This window comes from Patella vulgata, chromosome 7 (genome assembly GCF_932274485.2).
Source record: "Patella vulgata chromosome 7, xgPatVulg1.2, whole genome shotgun sequence".
NCBI classification, from domain to species: domain Eukaryota; kingdom Metazoa; phylum Mollusca; class Gastropoda; family Patellidae; genus Patella; species Patella vulgata.
This window is the reverse complement of record NC_065885.2, coordinates 31,180,324-31,208,209: the sequence shown is the minus strand read 5'-3', so window position 1 is coordinate 31,208,209 and position 27,886 is coordinate 31,180,324. Positions and strand designations below refer to the sequence as shown.

Genomic DNA, 27,886 nt, shown 5'->3' with positions numbered 1-27,886 from the left:
CGTGCGATACACGGAACTGTGGGTATCATACTAGAAACATCAACGCTGATTGGTTAATCAAATGTCTGACGTCATAGGGTCAAAAGCAAATGATCCCAAATGCGACCTCCAACTACAACTCAGATCTCAATGTAGTAGAAGCCATCGAAAGTATATATAAAAAAGGAAACGAATTATAGATCTGTATTTTAATCAGATTGTCACTGGTCCACTTTATAGTAGTTTCCCGTTTAAAGTTCGAACAGCTAACCACGGTCGATCTTAAATTTAGTACTCAAAATGCATTCACTTTCAAAATCGTGTCCATGAACCTGCGGCGTCTAGCCCATTCAATAGTGACGGATGTTGTGCAAAAGGCAGCATATATTTACTTTCTAGAACAGATGATACGCGAGTCAATCTTTGCAAACGGTCAAAATGCACAAACTGGACAAAATGGAATAATCCCACGATAGAAAGTGGCACAAGATGTCCATAAAGCTAAGTATGTCTTACATAAGACACGACTCTAACTTAATGCCAAATAATAAATGATGTAGTGGTGCATGCTTCCCAAATTCCAACCCTACTCCCTTGTCGATGGAAATGGTAACAATGACACAGAAAAACGACCTAGAGAATATGATTATTTGATAATACTACATCTGTTAATTACATGAGGTTGTTGATGTGATTTGGCAGACCAATCATTCCCCATCATAAGATCTATAATGTGACATGAAGTTCTCCAGAAAGGTCAACATAAGCCCTGTTTACACTTGGCCGCGATAAGCCTGTCGTTCTCTGCACGGTACCAGGCTGCGAAAACTTTCAAGAAATTGACCCGTTTACATTACTCTAAAATAACCGGTCTCGGAACCGTGCCAAGCACGCCAAATGTGGAACTCTTCACAGAAAAGTTAATTTCAGTCCCTCTGTAAATTACCCGGATGAAAAAAAATATGGCAGTTGATTTAGTTTGTCCAAGTTCGCGGGAGAAACGGCCAGGGTTCTTTTGGCGCAGGCTCAGACCGGATAGCGTTTACACTACAAAAATTTAACTGTGCCGTGCCTGCCACCGTGTCCAGACCATCTCATTTCAATGGGCCAAATTGGCACAATACTCAGTAAGGCACGCTTAAGCTTGACCCGTTTGCACTACAAAAAAAATAACCGTGTCGTGTCTGGTACCGTTCCTGGCATGCTTAAAATTTATAATGTAAACAGGGTTATAGAACCAAGCAGACCATGCGAGGACACCGGAGAGGGCTAATATCCGAGCATACATTTGATTTCATGGAGGTAAGAACTGAAGAGCACAGAAAAGACTAAAGTGTGTCAATTTCCAAAAGATTCCAACCCCTTTGAGGTTTCAATGAAGACTCCATATAGTCCATAGTAGAGCATATGTGAGCTAGGTTTACACTCACATTTACTTCTGTAAGTAATGGGGGATATAATGCAGATAAAGAAAACGGGAGTTTAAAGTGTTGGCTGTCCAAAGATATTATTTATAAAGTTTCAGACAGGAACTGGGTCGTGGAAACACTTGGGGACAGAAACAACATTCATTAAAAACACTTAGGAAAATAACAAAAGGGGCTAGAAATGACATGCGCGTGGTTTAATTAAAAGACACACTGCCTGGCAACAAGGGTATTGAACTTTGCAAGGGAAATGATTTGTTGTCAGAATGCAATAGTTGTCAGGAAGAGCAACTGCCTACCATAACCCTCTACTAGACACGGATGAAAACACCCAACAAATTTCCATGAGTGGGTTTCTATCAATCTTGAGGCAAGGTGATATTCAGGAAGAAAGTCGCACCAGAAGAGTGGAAAGAATGCTATAATACTGTAAAGCTACCAAATATTGGGCTTACCTTATGCACAATAATTAACAATAATTAGCGTTTGGTATGTTAGATATCTTCAATCTAGATAGACGTCTAAATCAATTCAGAAAGTTGTATTATCTGTGTACAACAGCTTTTAGCAATAGCATCTTCCTGTTACCCATCTCTGGGTATACTGTATACACTGAATATACATATATACCGTAATGCAAAAATAACGTGTAACATTTAATTATTGCTAATGCCAGTGTGGACTAATATGGCAAGAAATTAATGTGATTTGGCATCAAATTAATGCACCTCGGCGCATTATAAATATTCAAGCAATAATTTCTGGATAAAAAAAGTAATAAATGTTGAGTAAATATTTCTGGTCAAAATATTAATACAGTGAATATACATTTTTGTTCTCTAACATAAAATAAAGTACGGATAATTTACCCTGTAAAAAATGGTATTGTCAAACATAACACCCCATAAAACGTAACATGATAATCAATAGTGATTGTACATTTGATAGCCAAATACAATATTTCGTTGATAATACAACAATAATGTTATTATCTAGTAAATGATAACCTAGTGTTAAGAAGTACATAAAATGACCATAATAAAGTTGTTTATATATACACTTTGCACCATTTTCACATCAATCTGATTAAAAGTGTTCGATATACAACTGTTTGTGTCAGGACCTAATATACAGCCATAATCCAATTGGTTATGTGACATCATAAGGGCTACACAAAGTATATCACTATGTGCAAGCGGTTAGCAGGTTTGTCTACGATATCACCTATGGTGAAAGTGGACGTAAAGCTTTAGGAACAAACGAACGTAACCAGTTTATTGACATCATGGTTCAATTAACATGTTTACTCTAATTAGTACCTAAGTGGCAGTTTCGGGAACCAGTGAGTCAATATTTTATACATTTCCCAAGGACGAATAATAATTGTTAGTACGGAGTGGATTTTGTTTGTAAATAATCAATGTAGATTGATAAAAGTTAGTGAAACCTAGTCGAAACGTCGCTCAATAATAACTTCATTACTTAATAAAAACTAAAGAAGCTTATAGTGGAAACGTCGCTCAGTAATACATAGAAATGTGACCTGTTATAGTCATTTTATGTGCTCTTCAAAATTAAAAGAAGTCACTTATTCTAGAAGATATTGTGGTTAATATAGCATTAATTTAAATATGCATTAATTACTTGCCTTACAGTATAGCTAGAAATCCAAAGTCTCGAATAATCAAATTGCTTATCGCTCTGCTTACCCTGACCCGAAAATGCGGATTTTTAAAACTTAAGTCAAGGTATGGAAGTCCCCTGCTTTCTTCCAAAGACAAAGGACAAAAATACAAGTATGTAGAGGTAAATTATACAATATTAGCAGGATCTAATCTATTCACATTTTGCTTAAAAATAAGCCTCTGTATGTTATAAAAACTTACAACCTAAAAAAAAAACAATTTTTTTATAAAAACATATTAATCAAGTACAGAAACATAATTATAAAAAGATTAAAATTTCTAACATTATAAAAATACATTTAACAAATACACACATAAAATAGTATTCAAATATTACAAAAGCCTTAAAGGACAAGTAGGAAGAAGGAAACACATTCTGACACAATATTGTATGAAATTATCTGCCCTCGGCAGTTGAATATCATACTCCATTGAGTCTATAACCTAATAATCATTGATCACATACTTCCTCAACCATTGTATAATATAAAAAAAACCATAGCTGTTCCAATTAATGAATACATATGCTTATAATTACCAGCAGCAATAACTACACATAAAATTCAAAACAGTTCTGAAAAGAAAAATCTAATGTCAGGGATCTTAACACGACACAACATTGATGGGAAGTCAGTTTTAAGGTGTTAGTGCAAGATTCGTGTAGTCACTATGTGAAAAACTTTACATTTACGGAAATTGATTTATTTTACTAAGATAAAATTTACTAAAAGGAAAAAGTCAAATTAGTATTTATCTCTTTTGATACTGGCTGCTACTACATTGTAGATTGTCAAAATATTGTTCTACAAGCCCAATATTTTGCTTTGTGCAATAAATATCATACAATATCGATTTAATGGACACAAGATCCAAATGATATTAAAAATATAACATAATTTAACAAAATAACCCATATATTAGTCGATAATATTATATATTACATATATCACATATTTAATAAAATATACATTAGTGTTATAAAAATCTGAAGATTTCATATATTTATTTACATTAATATCTGGCTAAAATTAAAGTCTCTGATCATCATTTGGTAATTTTCAATCCCTTGTAAACCACACTATTATCAGTCTAAATATGGTTCAATTCTGTTTAGCATTGCAAAGATACAAGAATTAAAAAAATTGTAAACATTTGGCATCGGCTACCAACGATATGGTCACAACAAGCCAGTGCCACCTTATGATTATCGTTGGATCTTTCAATGAGTCTGTTTTCATGATTGAAAACCTCGGATATTTGGATTTTATTTTCTTAATTAAATGATAAATAATCTATCTGAGTAAATTTTAGCATAGATTAAGTGAATGAGGATCTAACCTTGCTCTCAATCAACTAAAGACTCAAGATGAACATCAATCTATAAGTGAAGACTTTGATCTCATTACTGATGTTAACTTGAATAATGATTTTAAGATTCATAACTCACATGGAATGTTGCAATTGGTCACAATATATTACATATACATGTATGTACCCAAAATGTTTTTAATACCTAATCCTGTTTAACGTGTCCCTCCCTCTTTGATGTGGATCAAAGTTAAACTAGTCCAATTAACTAGACTTTATATTGGTGTATTTTGTAAAATATAACTGAGTTAAAATATCAAAACTAAACTTAAATCAACAAACTGCTTCTGCTTAACAAAACAAAAAAATAAATATCGCAAACCTCTAACACAATATTGTTCATAGTATTCAAAATTTAAAACACAATTTAGAATTCAATATATGTCCATTTCAATCACTATTGATGTTGGTATTCTAATATCCAATATTTAAGACACAACGAACATATCAAAATCAGTACATGAGTTGTGTACTCTGTGGGTTTTGGGCGCCATTTGTAATGAACAAAGAAAAAACGTATCTTACAAGACAATGTGGAAATAATTAGTAGTGTATGATTCATAAACAACAAAATAATAATAACAAAATGTGTAGAATGAACTGGGCAGACATAAACAACTGAAATTCAATTGGAACTGCTCATGTATTTCTTCGATCATAATTGATTAGAAAATCTAATATTTTTTTTTTAAAAATTGAATACAAAACACTTTATATACATTCATATGTGCTGTTAGAACCATTTTCTTCTATATTAAGGTTCCAAAGAATAGAGCCATACACCCTTAACTTTCACCTTACTATTCAAAAAAAAAAAATATCAGATCACTCCAATTCAATACTTTATTTTGACCTAATTCAAATAGGTTTAGCTCATTCATAGTCCTTCAAATTACCTGAATCATCCATTCTTTTGGGTCTCCAAATGGCAAGTCTTTAAAGGAGCTAAGTCTCTAACTCAATATCATCCAAAATCTTCAACATTTAAAACACGAATTATTTCTCAATTTAAAACAACATTGATGCTGTGATCTTACCGGAAAAAGGTGGGATTCTGATATCCAATATAAGACAAAATAAATATTTTACCATTGGTACACGAATCGTGTACCATAATGCGTTTCAGACCCAGTTCTAGCAAGAGACTAGAGGAACGAGGCTAGATATATTGCAGCAAACCAGACGGCGTATGTAGACTGGAATAACCAGACGCTAGGAATTTGCACTCGATTGAGACTGCTGGCTTATTTCACGGAACATAACTGATTTGAAATTAGAGTAAAAACGGAAACGATTGAATGTAAATCAATTTATATACATTCATATTACAGTATTATATGAGTTGTGACCCACTTGTGTCAATTTCTAGGTCCCAAATATTAGCGATTTAGCTCCTTTAAACCAAATATTTATCATCACAAAATGACACATTTGATTGAAATATTAAATGACTACTTCAAAACCCTCCATGCATTATCAATACTACTGAATCTCTCAATATGGTGTCCACAAACTTAAAATGTTAATGTTTTTAGTATAAATCTTTCAAATTTGTTTATTTTGTGTGTCAAAATTTACTGTCTTCATGTTTCTTTTCTCGGCAGACGTAGCCTAGTTCTCATTCTTCGAGTGACACTGTGAACTTACAAATGCTAGTTTTAGTTCCTCTAGTGATGCCGCATAAGCAGTATTTAATGACATTAGAATGATTTTAGAGGTTGATTCTAATAGCTGTCTTCATTATCTATTAGAATACATAAATAGGTGGACCATCTCCTTTAAGAGAAAATTTAGCATTTATAATACCCAAAATGATATTGAAGGAGCAGTCCCAGATTTCAGTGGGTATTTGTTGATAAAACATCAGTACATGTATGTATCCGACTACAAATTAATGCAAAATTGTGAAGAAATAGCCAAAACAGTTTTCCTGAAATGATCGCTACATTTTCTTAAAGGAATTACATAATTTATTTTCAGGAAATCCATAGATCAGTCACCTTAGTGATGTGATAGTAGGGATAGGGTGGAATTTGCAGATTTATTGCCAACCACAATAAGTGAAATTTGTCATTTTGCAAAAAGGTAACACAGAGAATCAGAGCTACAGGATTAGGATAAAGGTTTTTAAAAGCTTTCCACACATAATTAACCCATTTGATTCACTTAAAATATATCTTTTAAAATGATAATATAAATCACTGTTAAATAAATATTATTAGCATGTTAAATATACATATATGTATCACAACCTCTTAAATATAATGATATTAAGCTATTTACATATAATAACAAGCCTAGAAATAAGGCATCTGTCACACACATTGACAGGCACAAACTCAGACTGTGTCAGGCACAATGCCTCTAGTATCTGTCATTCTGTCCAGCAAAGATTTCTTTGCAACTAAAATTCCAGGCTTGTATAATAAACTAAGAAGGTGTCATTTCTAATGTGATTGGCAGATTGTTCATTCAGTTAGTCTTATTAATGTTTACACTCACAGGCTTATATTGGGATGTGAAAAATTCCCATTTATAAGCTAAAACACAAATTCTATAATAGAAGTAATGATGATATTTCTAAAAACTCTGAATTTCACACATCTTTTTTAACTTGCTGCCACTTAATTCTACTCCATGATATTTTAGATTAATAACTGTACAATATATTCAGTACATCATTGCAACATTAAGCTGTTTGCATCTTGTATCATCAAAGGGTACCGCTTGACCATTTTCCTCATATAAATGACGCAAATAGTCGATTTTTGGTGGCGTAAGTTTACAAATAATATTTTCTGGGAGACTCCACGTTGTTTGTCCATTTTGATTTTGATAGAATAGGCGACCAAAAGTTAAAGATTCACGACTTTTGTGAACAGCCCAACCACCTCCCAAATCTGCATGTGATAGCAAAAGTCCACAATCACACTTTTCAGAGTTCTTTAAGTATTCTTTTAATTCATGGACCCTGTCTTGATTTTCATCTTTAGGTCTTGAGTAATATGGATCTAAATCTCCAGTAGGTCTTGGAGGGAGGGGTAAGGGTGGACGAAAACCCACCTGATCCTCCGAAATACTAGCCCCAGAATTTCTGGCAAAACTCACATGACTGTTCCCAGAACTTCTGTTGGAACTACCCTGACTGTTCATAGAAGAATTACTACCATTTAGCGTTGTCTTTTGTAAGTTTGGTTGAGATATTTGACGGTTAGAAGCGAACTTGTTGCGTCTGTTGAGTAAATCTATGTTAACGCTTTCTGGTAGACTTGCTGTTCTTTCCCGTCTATTTATCGGATACAGAAGCTTTACATTGTCAATCTTTTCCAAATTTCCAATGCGATGTACAGAATAGTATTCTTGTAATTCTCTAAAGCTTTGAAATGGCATTTCTGGTACTACATAGTAGGATAATCTAGGTCTTTTACAGACAACAATCTTGATATGATGTACATGTTGATTACCAATACTGAAATATTAAAACTTTCGCTATATCTTTAATGAAATAATGTTTTCAAATGGCAAGATCAGTGGATAGTTATTAATGATATTTTCAATTGAGACAGTGTCTTGTAGACGACATAAAATCCAAAATCTTAATCACCTGCAGGTGGGTGGTTAGGCCATCATTATAGATATGTGACCCGGTTGAAAGTAGTAGAACTCCAAAACCAGTAAGTCCAACGCCACTTTGCCTATGTTACTCCCCAGTCAGAATAAGCCCTACCCAAGAAACATAACAACTAAATTTGGTTGAAATCTATCAATTTATTCTTGAAGTCAAAAATGTAAAAGATATGACAATGGAAAGGGGTATGACACTAGCACTTTAGGTGGTTGGCGCCCACCAGCAAGACAATGACAGCATCAATGTAGGCTACTAGAAATAGTTTTAACATTTAAAGACTCGATGTGCCAGACGGACAAGAATTATTTTCCTTATTTAAACATAAATGAAAAAAACAAAACTAAACAACACGGAAAACGGGGAAAAAATACTTAAGATTGCATGCTCTTCTTCGGTTTACATGCATGGTGATAAGTTCACAATATTGATGACGAAATGTATATGTGACATTATCTGTGCTGCTGACACACTTTGTTGAAATACATGTAGGGCAAAAACTGTGAAGTTGTCCATTCTATAATGTTGGTGGTACTATAGGCTTAATATTTTGGGCAAGTTAAAATGACTTACCTGACAGATAAAGCCAGAAAGTTCTCTCCCTTTGAACTAAGACGAAGTAAAAAAGATCCAGCCTTACTACCCTGTTGTTTGACCAGCTTGGTAGCCTACATAAAAAGATAAATATACAAAAGTAACTACCATTTATCTACAAATCTGCGGTTTATATCCATACTTATGTTAAAATAAAACTTTGAACTCCATCAAGGCATCGACCAAATAAACACCTACACCAAGTTTGAACATTCAAGCTCACTTAGAAGGAGAGTTATTGTGTCCCAAAAAGTGTGACAGATGGACGGACGGACGGACTGACGAACCCATTTTAATAGTCCCCCGCTTTCTTCGAAAGGCAGGCGACAATAATGTGAAATCAAGATGGACATAACTTGCTCTAGGATTAATCAATTTTAATCACAGAGGAAGCAATATGCTTTTTGGTAAGTCTACCTTTTGGAAGGATTAATTTACATTGTGTAAGGTCTGCAAGTCTACATTTGCCTTTTAGTCTGGAATATTATGCCTTTAAGCCAAGCCTGTTTACAAAGATAGGTTGCCAGGCAACAAAATATACTCCCACAGCAGCTAAATCGTCCGAGCGGTTCTCAAGGGTTGTCGCATATTTATTCCTTTGTAGGTAATTGGGGGCCTTTACAAGACAGTTCCATACAGATCAGATTATACATTTTGTCCTTTGAGGGTTTACAAGGTTCTACAAACTGAAACAAACTCTGGAAGTAATCTACAGAAATTGTTGAAATTTGACAGGCTTTTTCGTTTTACTAATTTAAATAATGCATATAAAATTCATACAGATCACATGATCACTTTTGTCATTCAAATGTTCACAATCGCCATAACTCTAGAAATTATTGACGGAAATTGCTGAAATTCAAAAGACCTGTTTCACAAATTTAAATGATGCACATAAATTTCATACATATCAGATGATAACTATCATCAAACGAGCATTTACAAGGTTTAAGAAAGTGAAACAAGGGCAATAACTCTAGAAGTAATTATTGTAAATTGCTGAAATTCAATAGACTTTTTCGATTCACTAATTTAAATCATGCATATAAATTTCACAAAGATCAGGTGATAACTCTTTGCGTTAGAACGTTCACAAGGATCAATAAAGTGAAACAAGGGCCATAACTCTAGATGTAATAAACGGAAATTGCTGAAATTCAATAGGCTTCTCCGTTTCACTAATCTCAATAATGCATATAAATTTCACAAAGATCGAATAACTTGGGGCGTTGGAGCGTTCAATAAAGTGAAACAAGGGCCATAACTCTAGACGTAATAAACAGAAATTGCTGAAATTCAATATTCTTCTTCGTTTCACCAATTTAAATAATGCATGTAAATTTCAGAAAGATCGGATAATAACTTTTGGAGTTAGAGCGTTCACAAGGTTCAATAAAGTAATAAACTGAAATTGCTGAAATTCAATAAGGATTCTTCGTCTCGCTAACTTAAATATTGCATATAAATTTCACAAAGATCATATGTTAACTTTTGGCATTAGAGCGTTCACAAGGTTCAACAAAGTGAAACAAGGGCTATAACTCTAGACGTAATAAACAGACATTATTATCTCACTAATGTAAACAATATATATCAATTTTAACACAATTGGATGATAACTTTTGGCGTTAGAGCGTTCACAAGAAATTGTGGACGATGGACCGACGGGCTGACGGACGGACCGAACGACAGACGGACCGACGCACGCGACGGCAATATACGTCCACAATTCAATTTGGGCGTATAAAAATCAGTTCACCAGGGTTGGAGTTCAGGAATGGTAGCCTATAATTCTTAGAAAAATTTTAAAATTCATTTTCGATGAGTGATGGGTTGATTAATTTTAGTCTTCACTGGTATTCAAAGTGCCAAAGGATTAAAGAAAACAGTTATTAATATTATATAGTCCATACAGACGGTAAGATCCCTAAAATTTAAAATACTAACATAAATATAGATAAAAATGGACACAATTCTCGAAATAAAAGTTTTTGGTGAAACGCTGATCTCGGTTTCTTAAAGAAATTGAATTAAAATATAGAAAGGATGACACATTATGACAAACTATGAATAACTGTGGCCTATAAATACATACGACCCCACATGTCTATATTAATAATACTAACCTGATCGCTATCTTTAATATAATGATGAAAATATAAGAGTTGCCTTATTTCATCTGGTAACCAAGCCATTTTCTTCATTAATTCATGAGGATGATTTGATGGTAGTTCTGGTGGTAAAGCAGCAGCCATGTTTGTATTATAATGTAATACCTGTATCAATCATACCAAAATCTTGTCATTCGTCAGTGAAACCTAAAAAAAAGAGGAAGAAATTATGGGTAAACACTTCCTGATTTCTCATCACTGATAATCTGTAGTTTCTACTTCTCAGAATTTACATTTACCTTAGGTGGAATCAAGCAATCTCCATTATAAAAGTACATTTACAGATTTATAATTCTTACCCCAAATTTGTGGTCAGTCTCACACTTATTATAGCCTATAATACATCAAATAAAATCTGCCAATTACCCTTATTACTATTATTATAGAGTCTATTACTCAAGGCAAAAAATATCAAAATCATATTTCCATCATGTTTCATTGTAACAGATCACAATTATTATAATCACATTTTTTAAAATTTTTATAAGTACGTGTACAACGATTCGACAAGTATCCTCTTATGGTCGATGTCTCATTCTCTCCATAATATTATGATAAAAAGTATGTGCATATAAATATTTATAATACACCTACTTCCTTCTTTAGTGAAGGTTATGTTGTCTACATTGTATAGAACATAATATATAATAGAAATGGAATATAGCGAAGGTACTTTGTACAACCATTTATTTATATCTACCTTTTATCCTGTCCTCAAGTTTAAAGTTTATTGTTATAGCATGTGTGAAATTTAGCCAATGACTGATATGGTATTCTACATAACCTTCCTTTTCCCAAGTAAGCCTATACCAAACAGCAATTTTATGCTCCACTTGCATAAATACTGTAAATAAAGCAATGAATATCTTAATATTTCACTGACTGTATAGCTATATAGGACATTATGATCATTCATGTCATTTGTAGTTTTAATAGGTTGTTATATGATTTTCCATTAATGCATTTTATACCACACAAAATAAAATAAAGTTTTCCACCAAGCGTTCATGAAATTTATTCGCTACCAGATATTCTGTGGGCCACATATGCAGTGTTTCACTTCAGTGATTTTTAATTTTTTAATTTTAACGCTTTATGGTTGCATGAAAAATGTATTCAAGGAGTGTCTCAATGTATACCATTTACCTACATTGTAGTGGTAAGCTGTTATGATGCTCTGGGTTATTTATAAGATGGGGAGCCACAGTGGCTAAATAGGTAAGACGCTGGCTTGCTAGCCTGGAGATTGTGCGTTTTCGATCCCTGCTTTGGCCCAGATGGTCCATTGTGATTTTCCGGCGTGGTTTCCCTGTGTCAGTGGTGCACGACAGAGAGCCTGACAAGGACAGCTGTCTACATGTAGTTGCTTGGATGGGACAAAAAAAACGAGGTTCTGTGTACACATTGGCGTGCATGTAAAAAATCCCTTGGCAGTTGGAATTTGATAAAGAGTAGGCCTTAGCAGCGCTGTCCAGACAAAATGTCCCTCATAGAACACTGTATGGTGTATGCGGATGCCTGTCTTCATTACCCCAGTATGAGCAGAACAGTAGGACATTAAACCCCATTTCAATTCATTTCTAAGATGTTTTATAATTGGACCCAAAGTGATTGTTTGTTAGCTAAACCATAATTCGACCCATGTGGTGTATTCTAATCACTTGAGTTACCTCTTGTTGGTTTACTTTGAAAGAGACTTGCCTATTATTCAAATGAAGGTATCTCAAAATTTAAAGAATTTGTCTTGACTGTGGTATAAATATTACAGGTAGCAAATAAAAAATATTGGTACCATAATATCTATAAAACACAATAAGGAATAAGGAAGCTATTTCAGGGCAAGCCACACACTACATAACGTACTTGAAAATTAAATATTTATATAAAAAGTTTCTTCCATTTGTTTTAATATATATGTCAATACTGATACCATTACATAAGGAAATAAATTATCAAAAGAAGTGGAGAGACTCGAAAGTTGCTGTTTGTATGGATGGTGTAAGTCACATTGCTTCAATCTGAACTGAGATATTTTACTGATTTTTCTTCCTTTCGACAAAACAAAGAATGATGGAGAGTTGTAACAACCATGCTACATATTTACAAAAATTCTCAGGTTATGGACAAAAGGACCCTATACTATGGCTAGATTCATTTGAAAGTTATTGTGTTCTTCAAAACTGGGAAGAGGACAAATATAAAGTAGCAGGCCTTAGATTAGCTATGAAAGACAATGCTGCTGTATGGTTAAAATGTCTGCAAGAAGAAACAAGAAGTGACTATAAATCAGTGAAAAGTGCTTTTATAGAACAATACTGTACAGAAGTGGATGATGGTAAGGAAGTGGTTAGGCTAATTACACAGAGAAAACAACAACCAGGAGAATCTGTGGATGATTACCTTACAGAAATGAAAAGACTTCTTTTAATGAGATCCAAATATTTTCCAGAGGATTGGACAGCAAAAATTATGAGAAATGGACTGCAACCAGAAATACAAAAATGGGTTGCGTATAAAGACAAGTCTCATACAATAATGGGAGTCGAAAAATGTGCAAAATTTACAGAAAGTATATGTAATTATTATGCAAGGGAAGAAAACAGTGAAAAATTAGAACTTCATCAAAACGAACAATCAAAACTTGAGGAGGTCGTGAATAACTATCATGCACTGTCGAATCAAGGCAACCATGAATATGAACAAGTTTCAAGACATTATATGGAGTATGAACAAGGCCCAAACAATAGAATGGATTATAATGAATACAAGTCAAGGCTAGCAGAAGGTAGGTGTGATTACAATTATCATAGTGGCTATTCATCATATCAGAACTATAGGTTTTCTCAAAATTCACATATGGATTTGTGTCCCATTTATGTATCAGATAACACTAACCATGATAGTGCTAGGAAACGTCATCAAAAATATAATAACAGACATAGAAATGTTACACATTATAACAAACTTCCAAACAAAAGTCAAAATTATATCAACTATAAACAACCAAATAATAAAGAATTACAAAATAGTCTGTTAATTAGAAATAGGTATTGTGACGAAAACACTCAGTCCAAAAAGAAACAAAGTCACAAAAATATCATCGATTTATCAATTAATGTCGTAAATGCGGAGCAAAATAGTTCCATATCAGTAATGTTAGGGAAAATATTTATAAGAGCGTTAGTTGACTCAGGTGCCAGTGTGTCTATAATATCTAAAGATCAATACAATAATAGTGGATTGAAAGACATACATAAACAACAACCAACTGAGACTGGACATGTTAGAGGTGTTGGAGGTTCACTAACAAAGGTACATGGCATTGTGTCATTACCAATACGAATAGGGCGACTAACACTGCACCAAGAATTCCTTATTTTAGATAGCAATGTCCACTCCTTAATATTAGGTGTCGATTTCTTACAAACACAAAAGGCAGTGACAGATTTTGATTTACAGACACTCAGTCTTCAGAATGGAATGACAGTTGTACCACTTGGAGAAAAACAATCATCAGCTACAAGGTATTTGGTCAAATTAAAGGACGACTTAAAAATTCCAAAAAGACAGAAGCCATAGTACCTGTTGTTATCGAAAACATTGGATTGAAAAATGGTATAGGCATCATTGAAGCAAATAAAACACTTATAAATAAATGTTATGTACTGGGTGCTAGATGTTTAGTAGATGTCATTAATGGTTTAGCTTCATACAAACTGCTAAACCCGACCAATGATGATGTGAGCCTAAACAGTAAACAAGTGTTGGGTATGCTGTCATGGGTGTGCGAAAATGAAATCCTACAGGAGCTAACTGATGAGCATCCACATGTCAATGTCATGCAAGAGTCATTGGACGCTGCTGACAAAAACAAAGCATTCATTGAAGAAGCTAAATCTCTGGGTGTGGATTTAAGTGAGGCAGATCTAAGGGAACATCAAAAGCAGCAGCTGCTGACATTAATTGGTCAGAATAGGGATGTCTTTGCAAAAGATATGTCAGAGTTAGGCTCATGCAATGTAAAAGATTCCTATCATACCATTGACACAGGAGATGCCAAACCAATAAAACAAAGGTTTTATCGAGCAACACCAAAGATGAAAGAGGAAATGTCGAAAATGATTGATGAAATGCTAACAAATCAAGTAATTCAACCGTCTACATCTGAATGGTTATCGCCAGTGGTTCTTATCAGAAAGAAATCAGGTGATCTTCGGTTTGCCATTGATTACAGAGCCTTAAACACAGTTACCAAACCAATCCATTTCCCCTTGCCCAGAATGGAAGATGTGTTCGACTGCATTGGAGAGGCTCATGCTAACATTTTTTCAACGTTAGATATGTTTTCGGGGTATTGGCAAGTAAACTTGGACCCTGCCACAAAGCACAAAACAGCGTTCACATGTCACAGAGGTGTTTTTGAGTTCAATCGGCTACCCTTTGGCTTGTCGAATTCACCAAGTGCTTTCCAACGTACTTTAACAGAAGTCCTCAGAGATCTGACATGGAAGATAGCACTAGTGTACGTTGATGATATTATAGTTTGGTCCAGGTCATTCGAAGAACATTTGAACCATCTAACTATAATTTTTAGCAGGATTCGAGATGCAAACCTTAAGTTAAAACCTTCCAAGTGTCACTTTGCGGCTTAAAAGGTTTTATACTTAGGTCACATCATCTCAAAAACTGGTATTGCTGTGGACAAAACAAAGACCGAAGCAGTACAGACATTTCCTCGACCAAAGAACGTCAGTGAAGTCAGAGCATTTATAGGACTGTGCAGCTACTTCAGACGGTTTGTTAAAAACTTTGCACAGAAAGCAGCGCCACTCAACCAATTGCTACGGAAAGATGTGGCATTTCAATGGACACCGGAAATAGATGAGGCATTCAAAATGTTAAAGAGGGCCTTGATATCACCACCAATACTTCCATACCCAAATTTTGAAAAAGTTCTTGTTGCATGCAGATGCAAGCTCCAATGCCATAGGATATATATTAGGACAACATGATGAAGATGGCAAGGAAGTTGTAATTGCATATGGTGGACGAGCCCTAAATGACAGAGAAAAGCGATGGCATATCACTGAACAGGAATGTTTAGCGATAATAGAAGGTGTCAAACAATTTCATGTTTATTTAGCCAACACAGAATTCATGATTTACACAGATCATGTAGCCCTTACGTATGTTAAGTCCATGAAATTTAAATCTGGTAGACTCTACAGATGGTCTCTTAAACTAAATGAGTACCAGTTCCAGATCATTCACAAAAAGGGAAAGAACCACACGAATGCGGATGCATTATCACGTAGAACCTATGATGTAGCAGTTCAAGATGTAACTGTCCAAAGTGATGATGAAGAAGTCAACAATCAGACAACTGTGAAGAAAGTGCAAGAGATATGTCAGGAAGCCATAACAGAGGATCAACTGCAGCAGACACCAACGAATCATGTGGAAACTCAGTTTAAGAGCATGTCAACAGCTGAAATATTGGTAGCAGCGGAACAAGCTTATCTCCAACAAGCACCTTTAGAAAGCATACAGGAAGTACTGACAATACTGCCAGAAGAGATGCAGAAACTTCAGGCAGAGGATGTTTTATTGCAACCCCTCATCAAATTTCTAAAAGAAGACATTCTCCCAGAAGATGAAATAAAGGCCAGAAGAATCCTAATTGAACAAGGCTTTTACCAACTAACAAATGGCATACTGTATCATCTTCATTCACCACGAGGGAAAGGCACCAAAAAAGAAAGAGAGGTCAAACAACTATGCATACCTCAAGATATGAGAAATGATATTCTAAAGAACTACCATGACTTCTTAGGTCACCAAGGCCAAGACAGAACACAAAAAGCCATACAATTAAAATACTTCTGGCCAAAAATGTATTCAGATATAGAAAAATATGTCCGGTCATGCGAAACCTGTCAAACGTCAAAACCGTACTACCATAAAAAGCCAGCCACACTTCGTCCACTACCCATTGGCACCACATTTAGCAGAATCCATATGGATATCTTGGGCCCACTAAAGACAACAAAAGAAGGATATCATTCAATTCTATTGATTGTATGTCCCTATTCAAAATGGGTCGAAGCATTTCCCTTGAAGTCAACAGAGGCCATAGTGATTGCAAGAATACTTTTTGCAGAAATAATATGCCGCTATGGGACCCCAAAGGAAATTCTAACAGACAGAGGGCAGAATTTTATGAGCAAATTGATCAACGAAATATGTAAACTTCTGGGAGTTAAGAAACTTAATACATCAAGTTACCACCCACAAACGAATGCAGCATGTGAAAGGATGAACTCAACAATACTGACAGCAATCCGATCTTATTGCAGGCCAGATCAATCAGATTGGCCAGATATTCTTCCAGGAGTCCTTATGGCTTACAGAGCTACACCAGCTACAGAATCTACCAATATGAGTCCCTTCCATATGTTATTCGGTCGCGAGCCCACACTCCCAATTGATGTTGAACTACTACAACCAAACAACCTTAAAAGAGACGCAAAACAATATTTTGAGCAGATGCAAACAAATCTAAAAACTGCGAACGATATTGCAAATAAAAACATTCAAAGGGCTCAAGAAAAATATAGTAAACAACACAACAAAAAAGCGGCACCACCAAATTTTAAAAAGGACCAAATGGTTTGGTTATACTGTACTAAGGTACAGGTAGGATTTTGTAGGAAACTTCAACGTAAATGGGTAGGACCATATTACATCTGTCATGACTTTGAAAACAACACCTATAAATTAAGAAGTCACCCATTCATGCAGACAGATTAAGGCCTTACATTGATCCTGCAAAGCGCCCTACCAATCTGCCTGAGATCCCAGAAGACCAGCAAACGGACCTGAATCCAGAGGAGATCAATCAAAATCTGTCACAAACTGCTGATGCACAACCGCACCCCAATGCAAATAATGATAACCGTAACAGTCAGCTAACTGCACAAACTAACAACAATACTAATAATGACGAAACACAAAATGTACAAATTCAACAAACAAAATTTGAAGACAAACATATTGACAAGATACTGCAGTCAAGAAAATACAGAGGGCAATTTTGGTATAAAACACGACTTAGGGAAGTAAAAGGACCCCAATGGATAGTTCAGGATCTTTTGCCTCAAGGTCTTGTACGAAATTTTCATGCCACTAAAACCCAAAAAGGACTGGTAAAGAAAAAGGCAAAGAAAACGAGAAATAAATAATCTCTTTCCCATTTCCCCCACCCCCCTCAAACTTCAAGCTACCCCTGATGATGTGGGGCCAAGAATTCGTCATCTGCAAGCTAAATTGTGAATCGTAAAAGGCGATTAAAATTTGCAATAAGGACAGAGATCTGAGTTTTTTTGTTATTTTTATTTTAACACATATCATATATTGGCTTACATAGAGGTATATAGAGTCAAATGGCCTAGCTAACCAAATGATTCAACATACAGAAATGCGTATATATCATTGGTGACGATCAGTGTTATATAAGTACTATAACAAAATTATTTTTTGTAAAACAACATTGATCTCATTCCTTCAAACAAACTGCCTATGGGCAAGTCCTTTTACTTTTAAAAATACACAAGAGTAGGAATCTAACTAGCAAAACCAAAAGAGTGTTCAAAAGATACATTAGATGAGAGCATGAATCCAAAATTATGAGAGGGCTATATTTGTCTGATAGTGAGGCTATTGTGATAATATACATCACACCTATTTTACTGGTGTTCAATGATGAATATGCATATTTTTCTTTGATTGTATATGTATCCACAATCTGAGTGATCATACTTTACTATATTTTAATACCATGTATATATATAATCATAAGGTGTCATTCTAATTTACAAGGCAGATGTTAATAGTGCATAGCAAGTGACTAATGATCGAATAGCAGCAGAAATTGGAAGAATAATCCTTGTTTGACATGCTAAACAAGATCAGGGTAGGGCTGAACCGAATAGAGATAGTAATTATATGCATGAATGAAGCATGGTACATTTTTTTTTAAAGGCAGATGGCTCATTTTTTGGAACCTGAAATATATGAAGTTCAATTTGAATGTTAATCGTATATGCCTGCTTAATGCATTCTACACTACATGTATTTTGTTTAAATTATTATTTTGCCATTTGTGAATCAGCCTTTACTAACTACTGCCACATTGTGTCGTAGGATATGTTTCTGTTGTGTTCATTATAAAATGACACCCAACATCATAGGGTACTTATTATAAAATGTTACTTATTATAAAATGTTAATTATGTCTTAAATATTGGATATTAGGATCCTATAGTTTCACGGCAACATAACATCAACATGGATTGAAAGTGATCAGTATTGAATTCTGATTCGTCTTTGGGAATTCGAATATTATGAAAAATATTGAGTTACAGACTTAGCTCCTTTAATATAGGCCTACCAGAATGAAGTCGGGAGAAGAGTTTAAGAACAACGTCTGAGTGTCGGGTCGACACTTAAATAGGGAGCGTCCATATATGACCAGGTAGTATTTAATACAGCCATTCACCCAATACAGGGCTAGACTTACACCACAACGTGGCTCCCAAGATGGATTATCTATAGTAAGTTATCAATGGTCAGCTATGATAGAGATTAGAGACAATAGTAGTAATGAGATAATCCATCTATAAACATTAGTCAACTTAGTAAATGAATGAATGGATGTCACTTAAATACTACCCATTAACAACTATAAAATATTCTTAAGTTTAAATATATATAATTATTATGTATTGTTTATGGTTACCAAGTAACCTCTAGTATATTAGAGGAAAGATTGTAGATCATGGGTAGAACCACACAGGCAGGCAAGGGACAGACTGAAGGGCAGGTCTCTGATAAGTTATTTCTTAGATGCTGTTCCTTATTAAGTTACTTAGCCTGTGGGTCAGTATTATATATATATGTTATTATTGTTAAATATTGTTACAGAATATAAGATTATACGAAGAGAAGTGAGTTATTGAATTATTGTATGTTCAATCATACACCCCCAATAGATTGAACATACAACCCATCGTCGAAGGTTGGACCATAAGCAGGTCCCTTAAACCCCGGATGATAGTACGATGATAAACAAAGTCTCAATTATCCATTTGTACGTGAATTTTTCCATCAGAAATTGTATTCAAATCCACTAAATATCGCAGGCTAACGATGGCATCGAGAGTTGATTACCGTATGGTCTTGATAAGTTAATTAATGTCTAATTAATAATTTAGGTAACATTTCAGGCCTGAAGAAAGACCTGCAATAGTCAGATTTAGCTCTTACATAATGCATGTTTACGTTAAAGATGCTAAATCGGCCTAATGCAGATCTTTTGTTTGGCCTCAAATGTTATGTAAATCATTAAACATACATTATTCAAGAGCTAAATCTGCCTATTGCAGGTCTTTCTTTAGGCCTTAAATGTTCTATAAACTATTAAATAGACATTTACTAACATTTACTGATGGGTCCAATTTTCAACAGATGTTTGAATCTGATCTGTGGTTCAATAGACGTTGATGATTAATCGTAAAAATAGATAATCAAGACTTTTTTTTTATTATCGTAACAACGGTAACAATGACGTGGAACATTTATTTTAAGTGTCATCAAAATCTGATAAAAATTGTGAACTGTAGAGGGTCCATATCCTTGGTATTACCGGTACATGCTTGTACACTATTTGCGTTTCAGTCCGATTTTCCGATTTTTTATACAATCAGGGGCCATAATCCAGGAAGTTACGGTCCGATATACACCAATATCGAAAGGAACCAAGATCTTTGGGTTACAAACATACATATTATAAATTTCATCAAAATAGGATAAAAACGGTGACCTCTAGAGTGTCCACAAGCTATATATAAGCAGTCCGATACATGCCAATATAAAAAAATAACTGAGGTCTTTGGGATATAAACCTACATTTTAAGTTTCGTCAAAATATTGTGACTTGTAGAGTGTCCACAAACAAAAATGAACGGACACACAGATACAAGGACAGACCGGAGCGACGACAATATAGTCCATATGAAAATGTGGGTGTATAAAAATAGATACTCATTATTGTAACAATGGTACCGAATCAATGGCATCGGAGACCACACTCTTTTTTGAAAGACTATAACTTCGCTCAGAATTAAGTAATCTGATTGAAATTTTCAATATTTTCCCTTTTCAATATCTATTTTTTTAACTATTATAGCGGAACTGTCAGCTCTTTATCAAAATTATTCATAATGCATCTTTAACTGGTGAATTTAGTTTCCAAACGTCTCACGATCAGTTATCTGCATTACCATGGAGTGTTTTGTATACTGGTATTTTCTATGGTAAACAAGCAGAAGGGAGATAATCTTATAGGACGGGCAAATGATTTGTCTCCAAACTTGTTAGAAAAACACTTATTTGTGTTTTACTCGCTGCTAATATATTAATTTAATGAGCTTATTAATTTCTATCCAACTATATAATAATATAACCAATTAGATGCACCACATTTCATTATTCTGCAATACAATGTACCGTTAAATGACGAATTATTTAGTATCCAAGTTTAGGTTTTTGGCGGACCTATCATATCCATAGTTCTACATGTATTAACCAAGCCTACCGTCATAATAATAATAATAAATGAAATGAAATGGGGTTTAACGTCCTACTGTTCTGCTCCGAATTGAGCTAATCAAATTTTGCCCTGACAGCGGCACTACGGTATACTCTTATATAAAATTCCAACTGCCAAGGGATCTTTAACGTGCACACCAATGTGTTCACAGAACCTCGGTTTTTCGTCCCATCCGAACGACTAGACAGCTGTTCTTGTCAGGCCCTTCGTCCTGCATCACTGACAAGGGGGAACCACACCGGAAAAATCAGGATAAACTTTCTCAACCAATGAAGGGATCGAACACCCAACCAGCAAGCCAGTGTCTTACCCACTTAGCCACCATGAGCCCCCAATAATTATAATATGTGCATTTATATACTGCTAGTACTCCACGCACAGAGGCATGCTCACAGTACATACAATTGAATTAATTTGATTAATCATGATAACATTTCGCAAAAAAGATGGGGTTTTAGTCTTGATTTAAAACAAGAAAAAGTTTGAGATGAATTAATGATTTCTGGTAGATTGTTCCACTGTTTAGGTGCATTCACTGAGAACAATCGGTATCCGAATGAATTTAACTTCCACCTTGGGCAACACAACTGATAAAGTCTGTTTGACCTGAGGTTACGCGAGGGAACACATATTTGCGTAAGGTCGGATAAGAATTTGGGGCCAAGTCATTCACACACTGATAAGACAAGGACAGACTTTTGAAGATGATTCTTTCGTTTATTGGCAGCCAATGGAGTGATTTTAGAACAGGAGTTATATGGGAGTATTTTTATGATCTGATAACAATTCGAGTTGCAGTATTTTGCACAAGTTGAATTTTTTTAATATTGACACTATTTCTGCTATCTTAAGCTGTTACAGTAGTCAATCCTTGAGAATACCCAAGAACATACAAGTGTAGCAGCTGCTTCCTGGCTAAATAAGTGTCTTATATGACCAATGTTCCTGAACTGAAAATAGCATTTTCGACAAATTTCACTAAATGTGAATGTCCATGTTTATAGATTGGACCCTAAGAGGACACCTAAGTTTTTCACATCATTTGAACATGGATTTTTGGACAAAATAAGATACATTATATTTTACTGTCATTTAATTTCAACATGTTTCTTGTCATGTGTACACAATTTGATGTCAGTTTTTGAAATTGATTAATTTTCAATCAGCTGTGTATCATCTGCATAAGAATGCCATCCTAAACCATGTTTATCGATTAGTTGTCCTAAATTCTTAGTATACATCACAAAAAGGACAGGTCCAAGGACTGATCCTTGTGAAACTCCACAGTTTCACTTTATCTACTTTACTAGAACAGATTGTAGTCTATTAGTAAGGTATGAATAAAAACAAATTAATATGATACCATCTAGACCAAAGTCATGTTTAAGACACCCAAGCAGCCTGTCATGATTGATTGTGTCGAAAGCTGCGGATAAGTCCAAGAGGACCAATAGGGAGATACTTCCAGCATCCACAGAGATTTGGATATCATTTGTAACTCTTAACAGTCTGGTTTCATTGCTGTGTCCAACACGATATGCGGATTGGAATTCATCCATAAGATCATGATGAATCAGACGATCCATAAGTTGAGACTTGACAGCCTTCTCCAGTATCTTAGAAAGAAAAGATAAATTGGAGACAGGGGGGTAGTTTGATAGGGAAGAAACTTCAAGATCTGACATTTGATGATCTTTAACAGAGACTGACTGAATCACTGAATGAAGAGTGTCTAGAAACAACCCAGTCAATGATGTGTCCATGTTTATGAGTGGCTGCGTTTACGTGCTGGATGAGCTGATGAGAATTTAAAAGACTAAGAATCTTTTTGACATATGGTCGATGCTGTTCATCATAGTGGATATTCAAATCACCCAGAAGGAGTAGTTTCCCCTTTTTGACACTTAAGGAACCTAGAAATGTAGAAGTTCTATAGATAAACAGCACAAGTGGATGTTATGCAATGCATGATTAAGGTAGGGTTGGGATAATGGTAATGGGTAATGGTAATGGAATGTAATCATTTTTAATGGTCATGTATTGAATAAATGGAAGATTTAAAAAGTAATGAGTAATGGAAATATAATTAATTATATTCCAAAACAAAACATATAATGATCCATTACATTTCAATTACTTTATGTACTTATAAATTCAACAAAAGCTTTAGAACAGGAAGAAACAGGATACCTTGGGTTTTTTGGACTCAGTTTTATTTACAATACTTAGCCAATCTATTGTTAAAGAAAGGCATGATTGGGTCAATCAATGGTGATCTATTGTCTACGAGATTGAGCAAATCAATGTGTTGATTAATTACTCTACTGTCTAAGAGATTGAGTCAATCAATGTTGATTAATTACTCTATTACTCTATTGTCTAAGAGATTACTGATCTTTCATCTTCTTCAGTATTCCTTTTTTTAAATTTAACCTTCATATTCAGGTCTCAGCATACTCAAATGAAGAGTACACATGTTTCGGAGGGTTGAGAATCTCAACATTCAGCTGGTATTTATAGACAACAGCGACTTCGCCACTGTACTTCTGGGAACATGCTTGAATGTATATATTCTTTTAGTGGCATTTAGCGATCGGGGAACACATTAACAGAACACTGTTTTTATGGGATACAATCACTAGTTTATTCTAAAAGCATGACGTTTCGACAAGTATCCTCTTATCGTTATCAAGCACAAATGACAATTGTCCACAAATGACAACCTGTGGACAATATATATGAAATTAATAAGAAACCAGTAATAAAAATAACCTAGGTGTAAAGGATATTTAACAATAACAACAAACATAATCTAGGTTATTTTTATTACTATTATTCTTAATCCATGCAGATGGTTTTCTTATTACTTTCATATATATTGTCCACAAGTTTACTAAATTGTCATTTGTGCTTGATAACGATAAGAGGATACTTGTGGAAACGTCGTGCTTTTAGAATTAAATAGTGATTGTATCCCATAAAAACTGTGTTCTTGAATGTATAGCCTGGTGGGGTTAATTCAGCCTCATCGCCGTTTGATCTTAACCATATGGTAGAATGGAAGCCCCGGTAGCTCAAGGGGTAAGGCATTTGCTCACTATCACACAAACTGTGGTTAGCTCCTTGTATTGGCCAAGAAAGTTCATTGGGATTTTGCACGTGGTTTCCCCTGGTCAGTCGTGCAGGGCGGCATCTAGTTGTTTGGATGGAAAAAAAAACAGCTTCGGTGAACACATCGGCATGCACGTAAATTAAACCTTGACAGTCTTGTAACTAGAAATAAGAGTAGACTGGAGCGCCACCATCTGTGTCACATTTCACACTGCAGACTGACAGTGATCATTTTCCAAGAGCAAAACGAGGGTGCCATTTAACTCGTCCACAAGCAAAGTCTTCACAGTCCACAAGGCATTGGTTATGTCATCTACAACTAATGGTTCAGTCGTCCACAACTAATGGTTGACTGGTACACAACTAATGTTTAAGTCATCCACACCTAACACTTGACCCGTACACAATTTAAATGTATGGAATAAATAAGTTTTACTCCTTGATTTTTCTTGATTACTGGTCACGACCGAGATTAGTTCACTGCTGTTTTTGTAATCTAGTATATTTGTATTGTTTGTTAATTGGCGTTATGATTTTAGATTTTAGGTCAGTTCACCGATGTTTTTATAGTATATTCGTATTGTGGGTATGATGATAAAGCACCACTCAGTACTCTACATGTAATTATACTGACCATGAATACTTTCTGCGACATTACACAATGTCGTGTGCGACATTACACAATGTCGTGTGGATGACTTAAACATACATTCCCGCGTACAAACTGGGTCATTTAATGGTATATATGGACTAAAAACATATTCAAACTAATTAATTTGTCATAATTTTGCTTCAAATCCTTCTCAAACATTGTAATTGCAAAGGAATGCCCTGCTATAAAAATTTGATCAAACCAGGTCATGTTTACGTCATGTGACTTACCTATCTTCGAAGTCAGGGGAGAATTCATTGCATACATAAGACGATGTTGTCTTTAATCGCTTACTATTTATTACAATTATCAAATCCTAATTAAATTCTCTGATTATGCACTACCCGCGTCTTTTTCCGTTATTTTTATCTCAGAAAGTTTTGTATGTCTAACTCTTCATAAAGTTTATCAACTTGTAGATCAAGCGCACAATGTTCGCGTGTGACCTTTGACATCACGTGTGCAGAAATTCCTAATCATCGGGCTGTCAATTAGGGTAACCCTTACATTTTTGTCATGTATACGCTCCATGAGTGTTTTTCGGGGAATTTCTAGTAAGATTGGATATTTGTACTTTCCATATATACCAAAATTGTCATACTTTTATTGGAAATAACCAACCGATAAATACTTTTCTGGGAACCCATCTTTAACCAACATATTTCTATATCCTGAAATTAACCTATTTGATATTTGTGGACGACTTGAGAATTTCATATTTTCTAAGAAAATCAAAACATAATTATTTCTATGTCTTTTGCTCAATAGGTTGTCGACTCACTATTATACGATCATAGGTATCATTCCCACACTTAAAAAAGCCTTCACCCCGGAAATAATAACACAATTACCTCCCTTGTTTTTCTATTCAACCAATGGAATAGCTATCTTCAAACGTTTGAATTTGAAGTTGAAAATGATATTTTTGCCAATTTCTCAACTGGCAATAGTGAATTATAGGATTAATAGGATTATTCTTTAACAAGGTAGGACTGTTTATAGATACCATCTATTTTAAGGCTTTTTTTAAATTCATTTTAAAAATATAACTTAAAAATGTGAAATTATCGCTTTAACCAGACTTTTCATGTGGACAACTCTGCTTGTGGACAAGCTAACTGGCATTCAAACGGGACATATTGGCCCCTCAAACCATAACACCCGCAGCTATATTCCATAAACAAAGCTAGGATCCATTCAATAACCAATTCCGTGGAATTTAGCAATGCTATTCAGTATTCTATGGCAGGGGCTAACATTCCAAAATATCACACCTGTCGAGCTGTCCCTAATATAGGCCTACTTCTTCACTATTCTATGTGTAAGTAATCATACTTTATTTTTATAAAGGAAAATAATACAATTAATACAAGTACAGTTCTAGAAAATTAACCAGGTTTATCAAGAATTAGTCATTCGGATTAAGCCTTAAGGTGTCCCTCGTCATACCTGAATTAGGCTAAAACTTCAAGTCATGTTCATCATGTTGTCTTGTTGATCTATCACTTAGCCTAGAAAATCTATTCTGTAGGCCCTATATATAATATTTGTGTTTGTTTGGATACAATACTTACATAATCAATAAGCCGGGAACCTGGTTCTTTGGTGTACACGACCAGGGCACATTTCAAACGATGTTGCCTGTCTGACAGGTGATTGTTTTCTTCCCCGATATTAAAGTGGAAGTAAAATACAGGTGGTTTTTCCGATGCGCATGCGTTTCGAATATTCGAGTCGCTTACAACAACTAATTGGAGTTACCTCCCTTCCATCGATTCTTTGAGATCGCCGCAATACCAAAATTCTTCTTAATTTTGAGCGAGAACCGTGTAAATATTGTTATTCTTTTTAAAATTGAATTTCAGACAGTACCGTAAGGCTCAAGAAAAACTAAAAGAGTGGTGAATGTCACGCACATGAAGGGTATGCTTAATATATTTAACAGATGGTGGTTTGCATGTTATTCTGGGCACATCCCCTTGTAGCCTACTTGTAGCCTACCTATTTTTCGAGGAAGAGAATATTTTTATTCTGTTTAAAATTAAACTGACACCTGTAAGGTAAAAAAAAAAAAGAGAGAGAGAATGTCGGTATGTTTAATGTATTTAACAGATAGTGATTTTTCGGGGTGCTCTGGGGGTTTGCCTGTCGGCACATTCCCCGTATATTGTTTTGTCACAATTTGTATGACTTTTTGGATGTCTAGATTTCTCTTTCCCTCCAGCCACCCTACCCTGTTGCCTAGCAAATTTTATTAAAATTTGGTCGAGAATCGACGAAGAGATTTTAATTGTCAATATCGTCCAGGCTTTATTGAATATTGATAATTGTGAGGCGAAAGAATATTAAGTAATGTAATAGGGAAATCACAAGGAACTAGGAAATCACAAATCAAACAGATTCCTTCTGGCGTCTAGAAGAAAATAAAAACGAGATGGTCAACCCTCTTCCAGATTTTAACAAAATGAATTGACATGTTCGACTCCCTGTGGTTATAAAGACTAATACATCAGTCTCAAAACGATATAGGGGAAAGTGGGGTTAAACGGACCTTTCGGTAAAACGGATGCAATTAGTTCTATTTAAGTATTTTGTAAGCAGGGGC

The 27,886-nt window shown here is 34.8% G+C and overlaps 1 protein-coding gene across 2 annotated transcripts; it reads right to left on the bottom strand.

The window, feature by feature from the left end:
• Positions 1-1,574: 1,574 nt before the first annotated feature.
• LOC126828195 (uncharacterized) lies at positions 1,575-26,988 on the bottom strand. 2 transcript variants are annotated; one of them, XM_050557814.1, is made up of 4 exons: positions 26,856-26,988; positions 10,805-10,996; positions 8,658-8,752; positions 1,575-7,928 (listed from the first exon to the last, which is right to left on the bottom strand). In XM_050557814.1, exons 2-4 carry the CDS (start codon positions 10,931-10,933, stop codon positions 7,130-7,132), a joined length of 1,023 nt encoding a protein of 340 aa, XP_050413771.1. In that variant the 5' UTR covers positions 10,934-10,996; positions 26,856-26,988; the 3' UTR covers positions 1,575-7,129. The 2 variants fall into 2 exon arrangements, with proteins under 2 accessions (XP_050413771.1, XP_050413772.1); XM_050557815.2 differs by lacking the exon at positions 26,856-26,988 and adding an exon at positions 11,149-11,303.
• Between the last annotated feature and the right edge of the window lie 898 nt (positions 26,989-27,886).

Coding starts and splice junctions, on each gene's coding strand:
- LOC126828195 (XM_050557814.1), bottom strand. CDS start 10,933: ATGGCTGCTGCTTTACCACCAGAACTACCATCAAATCATCCTCATGAA. Junction 8,753..10,804: donor ATATTAAAGATAGCGATCAG/GTTAGTATTATT, acceptor CTTTTTATGTAG/GCTACCAAGCTGGTCAAACA. Junction 7,929..8,657: donor TTTCTGGCTTTATCTGTCAG/GTAAGTCATTTT, acceptor TTAATATTTCAG/TATTGGTAATCAACATGTAC.